This window comes from Xenopus laevis, chromosome 6L (genome assembly GCF_017654675.1).
Source record: "Xenopus laevis strain J_2021 chromosome 6L, Xenopus_laevis_v10.1, whole genome shotgun sequence".
Taxonomy (NCBI): Eukaryota; Metazoa; Chordata; class Amphibia; order Anura; family Pipidae; genus Xenopus; species Xenopus laevis.
The window spans coordinates 92,525,149-92,547,488 of NC_054381.1; the positions used below are offsets into that span (position 1 = coordinate 92,525,149).

The 22,340-nt window shown below is 37.4% G+C and overlaps 1 protein-coding gene across 2 annotated transcripts in view; it reads right to left on the reverse strand.

Moving 5' to 3' along the window:
* serpinb4.L (serpin peptidase inhibitor, clade B (ovalbumin), member 4 L homeolog) overlaps positions 1-22,340 on the reverse strand; it is a 39,561-nt gene that overhangs the window by 11,360 nt on the left and 5,861 nt on the right. The window contains exons 5-10 of one of the 2 annotated variants that reach the window (XM_041565508.1): positions 20,408-20,550; positions 18,695-18,850; positions 17,689-18,083; positions 4,399-5,469; positions 2,081-2,267; positions 1,336-1,392 (exon numbers count right to left, since the gene is read on the reverse strand). In XM_041565508.1, the coding sequence (XP_041421442.1) occupies positions 1,336-1,392; positions 2,081-2,267; positions 4,399-5,469; positions 17,689-18,083; positions 18,695-18,850; positions 20,408-20,550 (2,009 nt within the window). Of the gene's footprint in view, positions 1-1,335; positions 1,393-2,080; positions 2,268-4,398; positions 5,470-8,835; positions 8,859-17,688; positions 18,084-18,694; positions 18,851-20,407; positions 20,551-22,340 lie in introns of those variants that run through there. The other variant, NM_001094274.1, reaches the window with a different exon arrangement.

The window sequence follows — 22,340 nt, forward strand, 5'->3', positions numbered from 1 at the left end:
AAGTTTCTGCCTTGGACTTCTATTAGCTTTATCCAGAAGGCCAGAGTAGGTGGCTCTGTAGCTTTCCATAGTAATCACAGTTGAATGGAAGAGAGCAGCACAACACCAATTTGTTGCAGGTGGGGAGCTTCCCCATTTATTTTTCACCACCAAAAAATCAACGTTTCAGGGGGGTTTTCACCCACCCTTCATCAGGATAAACACACAGTGCACACCATACAGGTGGTCAAACATCAATGTTTCATTCATTCAAGTTAATTTATTAAACCCTGAGGGCTAAAAAGCCAGAACATAAAAACAAGGCATCTCAAACCTGTCATGGTTGCATAAAAGTTAATTGGAACAGTCCCATTGATTTTTGGTTGTGTCTGGGATATAGGGCAATTTCACAATGTTTTCGGAGCTTTCGGGTGAAAACTCCGAAAAATTCTGAGATTTCGGGGAAAATTCCCGAAATTTTTTGAAAATCAGAGCTTTTCCCGCAAAGGTAATTTTCTGGAAAATGTAATGATAAATAAGCGTTAAAAACCCGAGCAGGATAGTTCGGAGTTTGCAGCAGCCGATATTGAAATAAATTTGGACCTTGATAAATGGGCCTCTAAGGGGGTTATTTACTAAAATCCAATTTTTTTTCTCTTATTTTAAATAAAAAAAGCTTTGTCGAACTCTCATCCATGATTTTGCCTCATTCATCATTAAAACAACTTGAATTAATAGGATCTGGATGAAATCAAGTGAAAACATAAATACTACAATTTGTTTCTGATTTTTTTTCCTGTTTTTTTGGGGAGGTTTTGCCCCAAAACCCTGAATTTTTCAGATTATCGTGCTAAATCCAGCGCAGACCATAATATCTTCAAATTGGGATAGGAACATCTCCATTTGACTTATACATGACCTCAACAGGTTTGAGATGGCGGATTTTAAGATTCAGGCTTTTTGCAGCATTGGGGTATAATAAATCTCCAAAAAGTTTTTTTTCACAAAAAGTTTGAGTTTTTTGCACCAAAAAGTCCAACCAGAAAAGTATGAGTTTTAGTAAATAGCCCCTTTAATGTTTGGAATACTGATATTCGTGATGTAAGCTGGTGGTTGTGTTTCAGTTGCATGAATGTATGTCTTCATGAAAATATATATGATTTCCCCATGACAGAAAATTACATATAATATGCATACAATTAATATTGGTAGTCTATGTGATGCTGTACAAAATACATATTTTATATATTTTTTTTTAAATCTACAGTATACTAGGGAATGGGTTTTTAGAGGAATTAGTTCATATCATATCATTGATTAGTGAGATAAGAACAGAATGTAACTGGATTTTTATACCTTTTGACAAGCAGGTTTACTGTATTTACTGCTTACAGCTGCAGGAAAATGAAGCACCTGGAATAAAATAAATAGCACACAGAAATCTGCATTCAAAAAAAGGTTATGACATGGTATGATGCCAACAAACTCCCCACTAGTATCATAAAAAAAAATAATCAATTCTATGTTTCAAAATAATTTAGTTACATTTTACAGTAAATATTACTGTTTCTTAGACAAACAACAATTCCCTACTCCACAATTGGTTGGGCAATATGTAAAATAATAGTAATAGTAATACATAGTTCTGCACTCTTTAGCACAACCACTTTCAACTACAAAGTGTGGGCAGTGTTTTAATATAATGACTGTCACTGGGGTGGATCAGGAGAATAGCCATGCATCTGGTGGGTCATTTTTTCCATTCGTCTCCATTCTACTTTTTGGCAGGGCCCACTGCCCAGGGGCTTAGGTGACCAATGATTTAATAATTGGGGACCTCTTGGTAAGGAAGGGTCCTGCTAATGTAGCAGTATGGGGCCTGTGATTTCTGATGGTGCCCCTGCCTTAAACTGGAACAGAGAATGATATATAAAACGTGGGAAAGGCTGTGGAGTAGGTCTGTGCTATATAAATATGGCTATTAATAAGAACTGGCATTATATGAGTTATGCCTTAGATAACTTGTGGCTCTCAAGAACTTGCTCATTCTCCTACCTAACGACCATGTAATATTAGAAACTATAATGCACAACTTTCTGACCTTTTCAATGTCAGCGGCTGTTCTTTCCCTTGCTCCCAAGAGGACCATGCCCATGGCAGAAGAGATACTTAATGGTGAGAAAAAGATGTTTTTACTTTCTGGGTTTTGTTTTAGCTCTTTGTAGAGGTCAAGTGAGAATTCTAAGAATGAATTGTTCAGGCTGCTCATGGTGATGGTTAATGAGAAGCTAAAGCAAAGGAGAGACATACAATTAGCATAAATGGTAATTTCATTTTCTAGGATCAAATTCCTGTAAACTCTAAATACCTCTAAACTGCCCACAAAAAGATACAATTATGTTTATGAATCCTATGGAAATTAAACAATTTTAATTCCTTTGCAGGTATAGAGAGATTTGAAGGCTATATATATATATATATATATATATATATATATATATATATATATATATATATATATATATATATATATATATATATATATATATATATACACTCTCAATTTGGAATAAAGCATTCCCAGGCCAGCACTTCCCTTAGTAAATCAAGTGATTTTATTTTTCACACATCACAGTGCTCCAACGTTTCGGTCCCTCTTGGGACCTTTTTCAAGGATCCTTGAAACGTTGGAGCACTGTGATGTGTGAAAAATAAAATCACTTGATTTACTAGGGAAGTGCTGGCCTGGTAATGCTTTATATATATATATATATATATATATATATATATATATGTGTGTAAAAGAGAAAATTTAACTTCATACTTACTGAAATTTTCTTTTCCTGGTTACCATGGGCAGCCCTCACACTAAGGGTGTTCCCACCCCCTCATGCTGATAGGACAGGTTTAAACAAAAAACTCCAATGAGTTCTCTTCTCTGCTATATTTCCTTTCCTCCCCCTCTTGTCCTTATCTTTTTGTCTGAGCGTTGTTGTTATTGGGAGGGCTTAGTGTGAGGGCTGCCCATGATAACCAGGAAAAGAAAATTTCGGTAAGTATGTTAAGTTTTCTCTTTTCCCTGTTCACCATGGCAGCCCCCACACTAAGGGTGAGTTACCTGAGCTCTTCGAAAGGGAGGGACCAAAACAACCATTCAATGAAAACAAACATATTTATTTATTTTGGATTGCAAACTGCTTCCAAAACTTTTAGGCCAACATTTTGCCGTTTGTAGACTGTATGTCTAAATGATAATGCTTCAGAAAGGTATTTGCCGATCTCCATGCCGCTGCTCTGCATACTTCTTCCATTGGTATATCTGCCTGAAATGCCCAAGAAGTACTAATTGCCCTTGTGGAGTGTGCCTTTACCCCTTTTGGAAAGTTTAATCCACTCTCTTGATTAGCCATTCTGATGCAATTAACAATCCATCTACTTATTGTGCATGTAGCTGCTGAGGTAATAACAAATAGCTTATATGATTTTCTGCAGGACTAAGTCCTATTAAAATAAATCGATAGACACCTCAATGTGTCTGTTCTTTTTCAGGATTGGGAAAAAATGCAGGTAGAATAACCTCCCTATTCAAATGATGTTCAGTCACCACTTTTGGTAAGAACCCTGGCACTGTTCATAGCAACACTCTGTCTTCTTGTACTACTGTATATGGTTCCTTTGATGGGTACCATATCCTCTTGGGCCAGTCTGGTATTATCGCCACTATATTGGCCCTCTCCACCCTGATTTTCTTCAGGACCCTCTGTATCAGAGGAAACGGAGGAAAGATGTATAACAACCCCTGACTCCAATTCTGACTCAGAGCATTGAAAGGGGGAATAGAACCTCTTTAATTTCCGATTCTTTTTCGTTGCTATCAAATCTTTCTGTATGTGGCCCCACTTCTGGTTCACTTGAAAAAACACCTTTGGTTCAGCTCCCATTCGTGTGTCTATCAAGTTGCAACTTAGAAAATCTGCTAATTGATTTTCTTTTCCTGGAATATGAAGAGCTGTCAGCTCTTGCAGGTGGTATTCTGCCCATGCCATTATTGGTTGGAGTTCCAGCAACAATCTCACACTACCTCCTTGTTTCTTTATGTAAATGTTGCCAGGTTGTCTGATTTTATCAGTAGAGCAGATCTTCTCAGTGATTGGTCTAGACTCCCAATTGCGTTCTTCACTGCTCTGAGTTCTAATACATTGGCTGGAAGAAACTTCTCTTCTGGTCCCCATGTACCTTGCATCACTCTCTGATCCAGATGAGCCCCCAACCCTATGGGCTGGAATCTGTCGTTAGGGTTTTCCACTGAGGCTGTCTTAGCAATAGCCCTCTGTTCAGATTTTCGTCTTTTAACCACCAACTCATGTTGTGTTTCACCTTCTGGAATAGATAAATGTTTTGTTCCCAGTTCTTCTGTACTTTCTTCCATTGCTGTAGAAAGCATTGTTGTAGTGGTCCCATTTCAACATTGGTATTGAGGCATTGAGGAGTCCAAGAATACTGTTGATTTCTTGTGCCGACATCACTGCCTCTGTTAGTAAATGATTTATTACTTCTTTTATTTTCTCTTTTGATCTGGCAACATAATCAATGCTTGTTTTGTCAAAAATCTGGCTCCTGGATATATAAGGTCCTGTGTTGGCTTCAGTTGACTTTTCGCAAAATTTATTTGCCAGCCGTGATTCTGCAGAAATTGTATCACAAAATCCCTTTGTTCTTCCAAATTCTTTGCTTAGTTTAACAATATGTCGTCCAAATAATGGTAAATCTGTATTCCATACTTTCTTAGCTCCACAATCAATACTTGAAGTACCTTTGTAAACACTCGCGGAGAGGTTGCTAAGCCAAACGGCAGACATGTGAATTGGTACTGCAGTTCTTTGTGTATCGCAAAACGTAAGTATTTTTGATGGACTTCTGCTACTGGTATTTTCAGATAAGCATCCTTTAAATCTATTGATAGCATCCAATCGTTTTGTTCCACTTGTGTAATTATCGATTGTAGTGACTCCATCTTGAATTTTCTTATTTTCAAAAATTAGTTTATTGGTCTCAAGTCTAAAACTGGTCGATAATCCCCTGTTTTCTTCTTCAACAGAAATAACCTTGAATATATTCCTGTATTCCTCTGGAACTGGAATTATCGCTCCTTCTTTGAGCAACTGTTGAATATACTTCATTAATATCTCTCTCCTTTCCTGCTGGTCCAGAATATCTGACCATCGAAACAGACTGTGTTGTGGAACTTGTTCGAATTCCAAATGATATCCCCTCTTTATTGCGTTCAATACCCATTGGTCTCTGGTTGACTTTGTCAATACCTCCGCAAACTTCTCTAATCTTCTGGGTATAATTGAAGGCTGGACTGCCAAATACTCAGAATAATTTTCTGGACTGCTTGGCACCTCCTCTTCCTCTCTGTGGCTTTGCAAGTGTACATTGTCCTCCTTTCCACTGACTAGTTTTGCCCATCTGTCTTGTTTCACGAAACTGAAGTTCTTGGGCTGGAGTTCGTTCTTGTGGTAGGAAAACACTTTTTCCTCCTGTTACCCTCCGTGTTACCCTTTTAATGATATCTTCCAGTTTTTCTCCAAAAAGCATAGCTCCTTCGAAAGGCAGGTTATACAAACTAAGACCGCAACCATAATGTTCTTCTTGCTGCTACTGAAAGAGCCATAGCTCTTAAAGAAGCTTTTACTAGGTCCACAGATGACACTGCTATAAAGTCTGTAGTCAATTTCACTTCTGCGAATGCATCTATTATCTTTGACCTTTTCACTCCTTCTTTTATTGCTGATTCTATATTCTGTACCCAGCATTGTAGCGCTCTAGAAACTGATAATATGTCTCACCTCCTAACACTATGGGCCGCATTGTCTGGGCTACTAGGCACCTGCAACTCCATTCCTGTTGTTTTTACTATTCCTACAACCAAACAATTGAAATACAGATAGAATAAAAACTCTTGTATTTACAAGACTTCTTTTCTAAGTGCAGAAGAAAAATCATCCTTTTTATAGCTATTATACTTGTTGTACCTGAAAACACACTTCTCTGTGTTTGGCGTTTCTCTCTCTCTGTGTGCTGCGCTGCACTGGAAGTTCTGTGCTCAAACAGGAAGCTAATTATGCTTCCCCATTGCCCAAAACTAAAATGGCGCTTTGTGTCTTAGCGTTGCCTAGCAACAGTGCACACCTCCGAATTCCTTGTGTGTTTGCCAGGTGTAACACGCATGCATTTCTCCGGTGACTGCGATCAGATTACATCTGCTCTGCACCTCAACCCTTACTTGGGCTGCTAATCCGGTATGTAAGGGCTTCTTTGTCTCTATGAAAGCAGACATCTTTAAGCCTCTCAGAGAGAGAGCTCCATTCCAGATAAACTTTTTATTTTCTTTTAGTAATGAGCATCCAATCCTTTTATCTATAAAAAAATAAATAAAAAAGGATCCCTGCTCACGCTTAACTTCCTATCAGCGCGAGTAAAGAAAAAAAAGACAAGGACAAGGGGGAGGAAAGGAGATATAGGAGAGAAGGGACCTCATTGGAGTTTTTTGTTTAAACCTATCCTATCAGCATGAGGGGGTGGGAACACAGTTAGTGTGGGGGCTGCCATGGTGAACAGGGAAATATATATATATATAGAATATATATAGAAAAATATGGCCTTCTTTCAATAAAATAGACACCACATGCCAATTTTATCTGTACACTGTATATTAAAGAGTTACATATGCCAAGTAACAGTATTGAGGAAATATGCTGGAATGTCTCTGCAAGCACTTTCAGGAAAAATCCTCCCCCATGTGCTCAGTGACATTTAGTTATATATAAATGCTATTAAAGCTGTAAAAACAGTTTATCAAAGCTGATTAAAAGACTTACATTTCAATTTTATATTTAACATAAATTAATTGTGCAGAAACATTTATTTTTGTTTTTTTACTTGAGTACCTCTTTAGCAGTTTCATTGTTGGTAAGAATTAAGAACAAGACAGTTTGGTGAGTATTTTGGTAAATGCATGCTTTTCTTATTGTTTAGGGGAGATGATTTTTGCAAAAATAAAAAAAAAAGAAGGAAAACAAACACTCACATAAGTGTGTTTTTTAGTAATACTGAGTATTTTTTTTTTTTTTTTAAAGGTAAGATTTATTTCTTTTTTTAAACACACAGCAATCAGACATACAACAAATAAGTACACTCGCAGGCTAAACTGTACAAGTTTGGCAGGATGAAAACATGGCACAGGCTATCACCAAGCATAACACAATACAGTGATCGAGCAGTTGAGATGAACACTATCAAACTCAGGTGAACTTTACATCTGAAGGCTAGGTTGGGACCTTCGAGGATATGTAGGATAGCTAACCATGAAGGATTTCATAATAGGAGATGGACTTGGTTAAGACTTGCTATAGAGGGGTCGGGTCAATGTCATTCCACAATCCCCAAATTTTATCAAATTTTGTTGGTGTTCCCCTAACTTCGTAGGTGAGCTTATATAGGGGTACTGCTTTGTTAACCAGTTGTATCCAAGCATTAAGAGAGGGTGAGAGGTGACCCATCCAGTGAAGGGCTACAGTTTTTTTCGCATAAAAGAGTAGGATACGAAAAGAGATTCGAGTATAATTAGCTGGGATTATCTCTTCTAGGACCCCCAAAAGGCAAACTGTAGGTGAAATTATTCTCGGAAAGTCAAGATTGTCCGCTAGATAGTTTACGACTTGTGAATACTGAGTATTTTTTAAAGTAATAATGACACAATTGCTATGCATGGCATATTAAGTGTTTCTGTTGACCAATAGTAAATGAGACCCAGTGGTTAATAAAACCACATTTCCCCAGTACAGTATATGTCTATTATACTGAACTCCTCATTTGTAAGCCTGAAAACACAGGTTGCAGCTAGGTTTGTTTATACACAACACAGCTCACTATATCTGTATAAACAAACTCTCCTAATCACAGGAGAACGAGAAGGTCAAACTAAGAACAATGAACTGTTATTGCTTGATAATTGGAACAAATAAAGCAAAATATAGTTATTGGGGGAACATAAAAAAAGTCATCATTGTTCTGCTGTACAGTGCTTTGCTCTCGAGGAGGGCAAATAAAAATATACATACGTACATCAATACAAAACAACTCAGCGTCTGGTATTTTTTAATTTGCACAAGATATTATTATACTGTACTAATGCAAAGTGTATGTAAGGAAATTACTTACTAAGAAATATGTTATGATAAAAATACTTTGGCCACTTGAAACTCACAATATAATTATCGTTCAGTGAAAAATAGTATACAGATATGCATACATTTTGTTTTTTCAAATTCTATATTATCATTTATTCTGAAATATGTAAACAGGGAACGCTGCTTTCATGACAAATGTTATAAGAATATTATAATGACCTATTTTGCATAAAAGGCTTTTCTTTAGATAATAAACCTGCTTATTTTTGTTTTACACAAGGATCCAACCTAGGATAAGATTTAAGTTTAAAAATTTGGGGCAGATTTATCAAATATTGAAATACTTTAAAACTTTAAAAATACTTTAAAACTTTCAAAGCATTTTACATGATTTTGCTACTTTCTACAAAAATGCAGTTTTAAGAAAGATGATGGGAGTTGTCATAGGTGAATTCCTGCAATGGGAAGACATCTACAAACGTGCATGCCAAATTCTAAAAGTGGCACTTTTCCCTGCCTTCCCTTGCAGCAGTTCCAGACATTTTGATCATTGCTTCTAAACACAAATGAATGACCAGAACTTTATAACATTATTTTAATATATAAATTATAGTAACATACAGTATACAATAATCATGCAGTAATAAGCTTCCCCATTTACCTTTACAGGAGGTGTTGGAAATCTGATGCAAGTGCAGTTTGCCTAAAAGGCAGCTGAGTTTATACTGCCAGTATGTGGGCACACCCTATGGCATCATTCCAGGTGGTTTGCTCTGTAATAATTAGTTATTGATGGTAAGGTTTAGATGCAGCTGAAATGTATATGTGAATATTCTGCAATATCTAAAGGTCCGAGCCAGAAATAATCATTTGTTTTTTTTAAAAATAATCTACAGTATGTATGTTGAATATATAGCTTTTATGGAAAGCTGAAGAAAATAGGAAGAAACAAAACTCATATATGCTCAAATCATATTATTTTAAACTTTTCCTGTTGTTCTGGTTTTGTCAGTGTTTAATTTTTTGCTTTACTTGCAAAATTTGCACGTAATTACAGGCTCAGATAACACAAACATATGGGCATATTTATATTGGTACAGTTCAGAGACTAGCAGCTTAAAGGAACAGCTCAGTTTAAAAATAAAAAGTGGGTAAATTGATAACCTGTACAAAATAAAAAAAAATGTTTCTAATATAGTTTAGCCAAAAATGTAATTTTTTGGATAAAAATAAAAAACATCTTTTATTTTGCACAGGCTCTCTTTACATAGTTTTTTTTTACACTGAACTTCCTTTAAAGCTGCAAGTCTCAGTTCTCCCAAGAAACCTGCTTATCTTAAAGGGATACTGTCATGGGGAAAAAAAATTCAAAATGAATCAGGTAATAGTGCTGCTCCAGCAGAATTCTGCACTGAAATCCATTTCTCAAAAGAGCAAACACATTTTTTTATATTCAATTTTGAAATCTTACATGGGGCTAGACATTTTGTCAATTTCCCAGCTGCCCCTGGTCATGTGACTTGTGCCTGCACTCTAGGAGAGAAATGCTTTCTGGCAGGCTGCTGTTTTTCCTTCTCAATGTAACTGAATGTGTCTCAGTGGGACATGGGTTTTTACTATTGAGTGTTTTTTTAGATCTACCAGGCAGCTGTTATCTTGTGTTAGGGAGCGGTTATCTGGTTACCTTCCCATTGTTCTTTTGTTTGGCTTCTGGGGGGAAAAGGAAGGGGGGTAATATCACTCCAACTTGCAGTACAGCAGTAAAGAGTGATTGAAGTTTATCAGAGCACAAGTCACATGACTTGGGGCAGCTGGGAAATTGACAATATGTCTAGCCCCATGTCAGATTTCAAAATTGAATATAAAAAAATCTGTTTGCTTTTTTGAGAAATGGATTTCAGTGCAGAATTCTGCTGGAGCAGCACTATTAACTGATTCATTTTGAATTTTTTTTTTCCCATGACAGTATCCCTTTAAATAGTTACAATTGTATCTTTGCTTATCTTAAATAGCTACTATTATCTAAGTGCAGGTGCTAACTGTTCTGGGATCTCTGCGAAAAGTTTCTAATTTATTTAAGATTGAGAAACTTTGTATCTTTATCTGGTTGTTCAGTGCTGGAGATCAAATCTAAATGCGGGACATTTCAGTAACAATCCGGGACTGTAGGCTGAGCTATCAAAATCGGGACTGTCCTAACAGTTGGGAGACATGTCCTTTCAGTGCTAACCTATTTATTAGCCTTTTTGCTATGCTTTCCCTATAACAGCAGTCTACTTTGTACTTAGGTGCAAACCATTATGACAAATTCAGGGGCAGATTTACATAGTGGGCGCCCCTAGGCCCGCTGCCGTTCATCGCCCCTGTCCCCTCCCCTTTATTCTCTCAAATTTTCATAATCGGGACCAGAGCAATGGGGAATTGCGCACAGGAAATTAAAAGAAAAACTATTTTATATCCTGTACATCCCCAGTGTTTCTGAACCAATGTGGGTGTGGTTGGCCAGCATGCCGCTCTAGGCCGGGCCTTGGTGGCCTTTCCACAAATCCAGCCTGATGACAATATAAATTGCACCACAAGGATGAATAAATCTGGTTCTCTATGAACTTAAAACCTTCTTTCTCATACAAAGACAAACATTCAACTCCTTATGGGATTATGTCATGATTTTTATGGTTTACTTTTTATTTCTAAATTACACTGTATCTCAGTGCATTGTGCCTGAATCTGAGCTTTGAGAAGGAGCCAGAACTGCTTTGAGACAGTTATTGTTTCTCCCTTTCTCATTATACTTTGATGCAACCCAAGACCCAAGAATACAATAGCCCCTAGCCTAGTGGTACACATGAAAACAGCACCCAAGCAGGAAAAAGAAGGGTTTTTAACAATGCAAACAATCCTTCAGGTAGCTACTGTCTTGTTAGCTTCCCATTTTTTTGTTGATAGGCAGAGTGAAAAGTCTTGGCTCAGGATCTTTTGGGGCTGTATGTGATGATATAGTTCTGCTGGGGTATATGGAAGAATGTCTGGCTGCAAATGGTTATTGCAGTGGGCTGATGAAAAATACAAAATAACTGGGGACTGAAAAAAACGTGTAAAGTAGCTGTTGGTATGAAATTCATCTAACATTAGGTGCTTATTTAGAGGGAGAACTATAGGGTCAACTTTAGTTAAAAAATTCCTAATATAGCATGTGGAGTAGGCACAATTTAAAAAAATGGTCTTGGAAAACATTTTATTTACTGTAGATACTAAATCCATGAACTACTACCATAAACTTTTTCATTGGTACAAATACTGTATGTATCAGAACGTATCTGCCAAACCCAACCCTAATGTGAATCAAACATGTGCCTATCTAACATTTTAACATTAAAATGTTTTAAAATTAACATTTTTTAAATATAGAAATAAAAAAATCTCCCCAGCCAGAGGTGAGGGGTTAGGAGCGACTGCAGAGGTGCCATCACACATTGTGCACATGATGTCGTGCCCCAAAATCTCGATGATGGACAGCACCGTTTTGTATAAATAAAAAGCCTTTATTGTTGCATGGCTACGACCAAAGATACAGTAATGTTTCGAGCCACATCCTGGTTCTTTGTCAAACTGATGTGGCTCAAAAATGTTACTGTATCTGATGTAGCCATTCAACAATAAAGGCTTTTTATTTATACAAAACGGTGCTTTCCATCATCGAGATTTTGCTGTACTGAGTGGATTGTGGCCACTATTGGTACGTGCACCTATGGAGTGGAGGAGTGTGTGCTGACTCGTATATTCCTTTACATGATGTAGTGCCCCTCAATATCACTTCTGCAATTGGGGGAGCTGAGGTCCGATGCCTAGGGCAAAACCGGCCCTAAATAAAGTGCTAATCGTAATCTGTCTAAACTCAGACCTGAAATCACCACCTCTACTATAGGAGCTGGTCGTCTTGTGGAGAGATCAGTCCTTATTAGGATTGCCATTCCTGAGTTTACACTGCCATCATCCTTCCACAAAACGACAAATCTGCTGCTAATATATTTTGTGATAATGTGCTTTAGATGTGGAACTGCTGCTCATATTGTCGATATACAGTACATAGGAACATGTCTTAAAGAGATACTGACATCAGAAAATAACCTTTTTTATTATCTATCATAACATTGTCTTTGAATTATATATATAATTTTGCCATAAAAGTATTTGCCTGATGCTTTTACATTACCTTCTTACTACCCTGTTCCTGTATGAGGGGGGCTGCCATATTTGTGCAGCAAAAGTCTGTTAGCATTAGAAACTTTGACAGGTTAAGAAGGGACAGTCAGGTTGGCAAAACAGTCAGGTTTAGGAACTGCAAGTGACAATTACTTACAAAAGCAGAACTATCAAAAAACGATCAACATGACCTATACATACCTTTTGATGTAGATTAATATTTTTTACTTAATAGCATCAGTTTAAGCCAACTGAAAAACTTGGGAAGCTGGAAAAAATGACCAAGACCTCAGAAGGCTGGGTATATACTTACTAGTGGCATAACCAAAATGTACTGGCTCCCATGACAAGATGTATGACCCCCTATACCAAATAGATTGTATAATCTATTTCTCACACATACTTAAATTGTGAATAAATCATGTGGTGCACACAAATTGTAAATCATGATATTAAGCAACATATGTACAGACTTGTCAGAAAATGCTTTGATTATAATAGCTAGGGTGTGGGCGTTACACCAAGTGTGACCACACCTTGCCCATAATTGATTATTGTGAAATAAGACAATTTCATATCTAGATTTCCTAATCACTTCAGGCTATCTAAAGCATAAACAACAGCATTTTCTTAAAGTTATATATATATATATATATATATATATATATATATATATATATATATATATATAATATATATATATATATATATATATATATATATAATATATATATATATATACCCCTTGTAAGCTTGAGGGATCCACAACAAACACTTTCTTTTCTGTAAGGCAGTTTATTTACACACAAGGGTGACCATTTCAGGATACAAAACACAAATCATAAAACTAAATGAGTTCCCTTACTAAACTGGGATCCTTTTGGACTACCAGCAAAAACAGATAAGTTGGGGTCACTCCTGTACACATGACACTTCCTTTTTGGGGATTGCTTAGCCTCCTGGCTTTTCCTCAATGTCTCACTCGGACAGACTCAGTCACTTGGTCACGGCTCCCTCAGCACCTTGCAGTTGCAGGCAGCACCACCAGCCAGGACCGCCATCAGAAATAACAGGGCCCCATACAACAAAATTTCCTGGACCCCCTGGGCTGCGCCCACTGCAAGCCCCACCTACAGGTCCGCCCACCCCACAGGTCCGCCCACCACACAGTAAAAAAACAAAAGAAATATTGGTGGCTAGGGTTCCCACATGTTAATAAAAAATAAAAATATATTGGTGGTCAGGGCCCCCCATAAAAAAACATTTGTGGCCAGGACCCCCCATTAAAAAATATTGTTGGCTAGGACCCCACATGAGAAAAAATAATTGGTGGCCAGGGCCCCCCCCCACATTATATTGTCACATGTAGGGGCCTATTTATTATGCTGTGTAAAACTAAATTTGCCAAAAAAGGTGTAAAAAACTGTGTAAAATAAATGAAGAATTTATCAAGGTGTGTGTAATTGTACGTTATGCGAATGCCAGATTTGCTTCCATTATTTTACATTGCTTCCAGTGGGTCACTGTAAAGAAAACATGTAAAAATGTTGACGATATGTGGTGTATTATCCTGCTGTTTTTTTACACAGCATAATAAATATGCCCACAGTGTGCTATTTGTCATACCGATGTTTGAGGGATGGATTCAGAGGCATAATGAGCCTCATCTAGGGCTCCCAGCTAACTTTTCATGCATGATATCGAAAAATAGCAGAGGAGGCAGAGGAGCTAGCCACGATCAGGGGCGCTCCGCCAATGAGGCGAGTTGAGAAAGCTCCTGGTAGATAAGAGCCTAATTTCCTTTTTTCAACCCGGAAATTCAGCTCTTCTAGTGCAGAGAGCGTAATTGTTCTCTCTGCACTAGCGACGTGGATGCCCCCAACCCCATCAGCACTGAAAATGTGAGTACCGTGGGGGGGGGGCAGAACAAAGGCTGCAGTAAGCAATTTAGAACAATCGCACACCTTTAAAGAGATCAGCCTGGTGCACAATATTAGAGGATCAGCAACCTCACAATTGGTCTGGGAAGAAGATATCGGCACACAAGGCATAAGCGATGCAGGGCGCACCCTGCTCGTTTATTGTGTGGAAATGCATTTCAACGCTAATGCCTTGTGTGCCGATATCTTCTTCCCAGAAAGAAGGCTGCCCCAGGTGGAAAAATGGCTAGGATCGCCCATGGCCATGATCAGGTAGAAGGTAACACCAGGTCCGGACTGAGAATTTAAATAGGCCTTGGCATTTCAGGTATACAGAGGCCCAAACAGCCCCCACCAGCCCACTAAATACTGACTTTCTATGGCACCTTATAGCAGCCCCTCTGGCATTTGCCAGAACCCACAGATTGCCAGTCCGGGCCTGGGTAACACCATACAGCAGACCCCAGTCCCCCCACCCATGGCTGCAGCATCTGCTGTATGGTGGTTACACCACTGGATGGATTATAATAAAAAATTATATCAGAAAGAAAAGTATAGAGCCAGTGAGTAGACTGGGGCCATAAAAATCACTTGGAAAGATAAATTCAACCAAGGTTGGAATGGTATTTCTCTGTTTCTGCTGAACCGTGCTAAGTATAGGGGAATACCTGTGCTGTAAAAGTTTTATGATATCTCTCTGTTCAGACTATGAGCAAACTTTGGGGACTGTTCCTGCTGAATTGTGCTTAGTACAGGAGATACCTATGCTGCCAAAGTTTTATGGTATCTCTCTGTACAGGCTATGAGCAAACTTAGGGGCTTGTTCCTGTTGCATTGTGCTTAGTACAGGGGAATTCCTATGCTGACATAGTTTTATGATATCTCTCTGTACATGCCATGAGCAAACTTAGGGGCTGTTCCTGCAGAATTTAGACAACACCCACTTTGGGAGAAAGAGTGACTGTATAGATAGCTCTTTTAGCTCTTCCTAAAACATAAAACTCATTATTATGAGAAAAAAGCCACTGATGCTATTTCAAAACAGTTTAGCAGAATACAAGTAAAAGAATTTTTTTTTTATAATCTTTATTTATAGTTTTATGCATGGGGGGAGGTACAGAAGGAAAAAAGGGGGGGGAGGGGTACATTTTCATGCAAGTAAGTATAATACAAACATAGTATTGAATTAGGCAAACACAAACAACAAGTTCTTGCTCTAATTTGTTCGCTATGACAAGTAAAAGAATTTAACAGCATAAACACAACTGAAATTCCATGTATAATACCCAGGAACTGAACATTTTTAGTAAAGCTTTATGAACCATATCCTGAGTCAGCCAGTGACTAGAGTAAGTTGAACCAACAGTGCAGCTATATGGTGGGTCTCTCAGTCTCAGTGATACCAATTATATCACAGTTATTAGCACATGCAAATAATTCTATCTCTCCCGTTTTACCTGATAAACTGTGTATTTGCCAACATACAGTAGAGGTTACTATTTTACCCTCTTATTATTACATTATTTAATGGAGAATTAGATTTAAAGTTACTATTAGTCTGTTTTTCTTGTATCAAATGGATCTCCCTAGCTGGTAAACTGTATGTCCCCCTGTTTTTTTTTGTTTTTATCACATTTATAATGTTAGCATTCACTGGGAAAAGCAGTGTTCATGTATAAATTAATGTTGTAAGCTCAAAATAAAGGTATTATTCAAACCACTGGTGTACCTGGTGTAAAGCAACAGTATACCTTTAAAATATATTTTAATAAATACAAAGGTTTTTTTTTTTGCAGCAATACATTTTTATTGAGGATTTTTGGTTTTACAAGACATGATTGCATTTACAAAGGATTAGAAAAAAAAAATTAGCAAAAATATAAAAAAGATCAAAACAAAACAAAGCCGTTTGCTGGTACTGTATGTATAATATAACATGACCTATTAGAAATCCTCAAGAGTATTATTATGAGCAATTGTGAGGTGTTCAAGCCTAGAAACATTTTTTATTTTGCACAGCCTATTTACACAGTTTTTTTTTTTATACTGAACAATTCCTTTAACATAAGCGTGTACCCTGCAATTGTCCACGTTACATGGTGCAAGGCAGATTCTGAAAACCATAAGTGGTGGTTAGAAGGGTGTTAGAAGGGTGAATGCACACGTTTTCTAAAAAGGAAACATGGACCTTTGTCTGAGTACAAAAGGTTTTCAAAGTGGCAATAAAATTTAATATTTGAGTCACTCTGAAGCCCTCTTTGGAGGGAAGCTGACGTTGATGATTTAAATATGCTTGTGTCAATGGGCCTCTGCGGTTGAAGAAATGGGTTACCCTGGTCAATTGATTGTCATTCCACCATTTGAATGTGATAAATGATTGACCTGGTACAAACATAGGGTTCTGACAAATAGGAGCTGCAGGGATCCAGGGAGCCATGAGGTTTGAAGAGAAATGAATTCTGTCTGAAGAGAATTTAATTCTGTCCCGGATGGTCAATGTGGTATTTAAACATGGGCTAACTGTTTGTATATGAAATCTATGACTGAAAATGAAGTGAGGCACTTCTCACCTTCATACCAGGTACTGGCAATTAAAATTCACCTTTTTTGTTCTAAACCAAGCAGTAAGCTGTCATTGCAAGGTTAAGGCTACTTTACTGAATTCATTGTATACAGTAGGAGTTGTGTCAGGCATTAAAGAGTCATTTCTAGTTCACTTACAAGAAGATATTAAAACATCTAGGATACTTGTAAAAAAACAGCTTTAACACATGGACTGATTGCATTTAACCTCTGTGCAAACAATGAAGCCAAAAAATTATGTTAGCCTTATTCTGGAGCAATGCTCTTCAAATTGTCACATGTAGTGTGCTGATTATTTCTCATACTGATGTTTGAGGGATGGATTCAGAGGCATAATCTGTTTCACCCAACCACCCCAGCCAAATATTTTTTGTGCATGACAACAAAAAATAGTTTGCAGTAAACAGACAAAGGAGTGAGGCATGATCAGGTAGAAGGTAACACCATACAGCAGTCCCCACATTCAAGCCCCACCCCCCATGGCTGTAGGATGTGCTGGTAGTTACACCACTGGATAGATTATATTAAAAAAGATAATATCAGAAAGAGAAGTATGGAGCCCATGAGCAGACTGAGGCCATGAAAATCACTTGGAAAGGCAAAGTCAATCAAGGGTCTCCTGTTGGACTGTAAATCATGTAAACATATACCTAAACTAATCAGAATTTTCTGAATAACAACTTGAAACTCTGACTATAGAACCATAAAACAATGCCACCAACTATTAGTATAGTTAATTCCTATCTTATTCTTATTTATTCTTTATTCATATTTTAGGCTGTGTATAGTACATTATAAGTGAGGAAAACTATGGCGATTTATATTTCCCAAAAAAGAGAACGGTATCAGTTTCTTTGTGCTTGATGAAGAAGACAAAAGGATGATTTGCCTTGAAGGTACGAGGTATTACAAGCATTTTTGGTTCAATTTGAACTCCTGTTGCTGCAGCTGCCACTGTGCCTTTTTCATTAACTTCAACAAATGCCTTATGGACCACCTTTGAGACATATAATGGTACATCAGATACACCAGACAAATTAGCCTTTCCTTCACTGAAGGCATCCACCATTCCCATATTAATTAAATGAGAGTTGAGGTCATAGCTTTCCTCAAGCATGAAGCGTGGAAGGTATACGTCTACTTTTGTCTTTTCCATGTTTGTCATCCCCTTGGCCAAGGTCTTCCAGCTTAACTGCTGTTCAATCTAATAAAGCAAATTACCAACAACTCATGAATTTCATGCCAACGATAAGTGTAATTTATAAAAGTGAACATAAACTATATTCAGCTATATTTGGAAAATATTATCCAAAATAAATCTGGTTTTTCACCTAGGGTAAAACACTATGCCTTTAAGCTATGCCAGTATCCCTAGAAGATGCTTTGATACTAAAGGGCTCAATTCTTTAGTACTGGTTACATTTGTTTTAGTTTGGAATAATAAAGTTATATAGAATATATTATGGAATTCGGTTGTGTTTTCGGGGGGTGGGGATTATCTACATGTATGTACTACTGCAACCAGACACATTAATATTGAACAAGGGCCTCTCTTATATTACTGTAATTAGAAAACTGATGTGTGCACAAAACTGGTCTACACACCACCTTATCTTTGGTTCTTTGAATTTTACATTTAATTATAGTGTTAAACAATGGTTTAAAAGTGCAAAAGCTCAATGTTACTTTTCAGACACAGGGGCCAGGTAACAAATGGGGCCCTAAATCTTCAGCAACAAACATAGATTTCTCAGTGGCAAGGCTTTTCAACCATCCTTTGTTTACTACTTTGCTTTAAGTTTAAATATTTCATACCTTTTCCAAACCAAGCTTTTCATTTGTCAGCAATATGAACATGCTTAGTGCTCCAAGTTGATATGGCAGCTCAAGTATTTGAGCGTTCAGCTCTTTTATAGCACCCAGATTAAATTTTTGAGACTGAAACATCATTGGGACAGACTTGACCACATCCTAAAATAAAAATATATAGATTTTTTTTAGGATAAAAAATATTACTTATACACTAAGGGGCACATTTACTTAGCTCGAGTGAAGGAATAGAATAAAAAATACTTTGAATTTTGTTCAAAAAAAGTATTATTTTGGCTACTTTGACCTTCGGCTACGACTTTGACTTTGAATCAAACTAAAAATTGTTCGACTATTCAACCATTCGATAGTCGAAGTACTGTCTCTTTAAAAAAAAAACTTCGACCACCTACTTCGCCACCTAAAACCTACTGGGCATCAATGTTAGCCTATGGGGAATGTCCCCATAGGCGTTCTAGCCAATTTCTGATCAAAGGAATTTCGTTCGATCGTTGGATTAAAATCCTTCGAATTGTTCGATCGAACGATTATTCATTCGATAGTTCGTTCGAATGAACGAATAGCGTTAAATCCTTCGACTTCGATATTCGAAGTCGAAGGATTTAACTTCGAGGGTCGAATATCGAGGGTTAATTAACCCTCGATATTCGACCATTAGTAAATGTGCCCCTTAAAATCAGAATTCTATTTATCATTGCATATTAAGAATCTTTGAGTAACACTTAAACTGCATGCTCTGTTAGCAAAGTGAAAATACACTAAGTTAATTCAAGATCATCCAAGACCCTCAGGGGTCTGAATTCCATTCAGGTTTTATCCATCTTCGGTTCTTGTTAACAAGGGCCAAACATGTTTGCTTCAACAGTGGGTTCAAGAGTGGGTCTGAAGTACACAGAAAAAAACTGCAATTTAAAGGCCCAGATAACACACAGATCACACTGGGCAAATTTGTATCTGGGTAGTAACCCATAGCAAAAAATCAGTGAATAACTTTTTTCAGTCAGCTGCAGGCTTAACACTGAAAGTAATCATCTGATTGGTTGTAATGTGCCTAGGAGCAAATTTGCCAAGTGTTTATAAATGAGTCCCAATAAGTCACTTAAATTTTCTGCCAGATTCAGGGACACTGCAACAATGAGGCCAACCAAACAAGTTACCAGATGAAGCAAAAATCTTTTCTTGATAACATTAGGAGCCAAATTTTTTAAACTGGAAATTTGGCTCTTCTAGTGCAGAAAACGATATTGTGCTTTCTGAACGAGCGATGCGCCCCCCCCCCCGGACCCCCTCAGGCACAGGAAGGTAAGCACTGGGGGTGGCATAACAAAACATACAGAATCCCCCCTGGCCACATTGTTTAGGCATTACAACCAACCAAAGGCACAAGACAGCATTACAGTAGAGTATCTGCACTGTAGTACGATATAGTACAATGTAATCATATAGTACTGCATAAAATTTATATTTGTGAAGCATAGATATTTTGAATTGTATTATATTCTGCTTTATGTAGAATATATTCCCAAGTGAGAGACTAATATGTACCAGGTGAACTTATGAAGGGTGCAATACAACCTTTACATTTTATTTAAAAAAAGGTAAAAAGCACCAGAGACAGACATTATTTGAATACATGTATAATCATATAAAATCACTTACCTCGTTGTGCTGTATATAAAATCATTGAGTTATTATTACCTTGCTCACATAGAATGGTGAATCTTTGGTATTGCTATCTTGAAAGGGATTGCTCCATTCTCCTTTAAAATAGATTGCATTTACAAGTACAAGTGCAGTCCTTTTATCAAGCGAATTAGTTTCAATCATATCTTTGATTTTTCCTACATTGCAAGAAGAATGAAAGAATAATTCTGATGTGTAATTTTTCCATACAATATAGACTTCCAATATACATTTAGGGGGTTACTTACTAAATTCCAATGCAAAAATCACGAAAAATTTGTGATTTATTTTTATAAAATTACAAATTTTTCAGAATTTATTAAACCATGAGGTTCAGGTCAAAATAAATGCAACATTTTGAGTATCCCGCACAAAATATTTTGTGCACACAACAATTTGTTCTGTGTGCTGGCCTTGAATTGTTTGTGCTAGCACAAGCGCACATCTTAGAGGAATGAAATGTATCTTTGAGCTTGCGTCATGGTAGGTGAGTTTTCCCACATTTGTTTTGGTACATATGTTCAAGTGCCTATCTGTCATCAACCATGATTGGATGTTTATGCACACCCATGTCTAAAAGCCTATACTTATCCCCACGGCACTCTGGCATGAAGTACAGTACATGTGGATTGTGGGAGGCCAGATAGTTAGTAAGCTGCCCAGGGTGACTGCTTCTGTTGTGGCTTTATATAAATAAAAAGATTACTTTTATACATTTTAATCCATCACACACACAACTTTAACACAGTTGCAACCTAGCTGTAACCCAAGGTTGAGCAGTAGTGTATCTAGCAGCTAAATTGATTGAATGTGGGGTATCTTCCTGTATGCAAATCATTAGATTCCAAGATAAGCTTGCACACCAATGCACATGACCCTGAGAGGCAGAAGGACTATTTTGTAAAAGTGGCTTTCTTTTGCCATCTTGCTGACATAGTAATTAAGCAACAGGTTATTCTGGGTTCCCACAATCCTCTCTTGCACCAACATCATATTGTGTGCATGGGTGGATTTTCATTAAGGGTTGCCTCCCCAACTGTTTGCCTAAACATTTTTAAGAAAAATTTAAAGAAAAAAAAAATAAAAGTCCTCTGACTGACCTATGTGTCTATTTGAGCTTGTCTGGGGGAGGGGTGGGGGTGCTTCTGACTAGTTTCTTCTGAAAAAAAATCTTGTGAGATTTCAGATGGGAAATCTTATGAACTGATCTGTGTGCCAAGCATAGTTAGGGAGTAGGTGTGACCGAGCTTTACCCAAGATGGGTGTTTGTTCTATGGATCAGGGCCAAGAGACAAATGAGCTGCTAATCCTCCACCTGCCTGTGTGGTATGAGGGGATTATTTCATACTTGCATTGCGCAAAAAAATAAATACCATCAATGGTTGATGGAACTTCTATTGATCTATTCTGGTAGGTGTTAGCTGAAACTGAGAAAAGTGTAAAGATGTGATGCAGCCCAGTGGAGTAACTAGGTGTTACTGGGCCCTCAGCAAATTAATTTAAGGACCCCCAACGTATCTAGAGGTTGTCCTGTTTTACCAATATATGTTGAAATCACTTATTATTTGGGCCTTTTCTGGGCCCCCTATATCTCCTGGGCCCCCCTGCAGCAACAGGGTCTGCTTCCTCTGTAGTTACTCCCCTGATGCAGCCGTTATGATACCATTGTGACCAGATCTCACCCACAGATCTTTCACACCTGTGTGAGTTTCACTCAACAACTTTCTGGATAGTTCACCGGATATTGGTGACTGTTTCCTCAAAGGGGTTGTTCACCTTCAAAACACTTTTTTTTAAATTCAGTTGTTTTCAGATTGTTCAGAAACATCAGAAACAAAGACTTTTTTCAATTACACACAAATATTGTGTTGATGGTAGAATGCAAGTTTTTTTTCTCAATCTCATCTATTGGTATATTGTATTACTTTAAATCTGCAGCAAAAAGGCA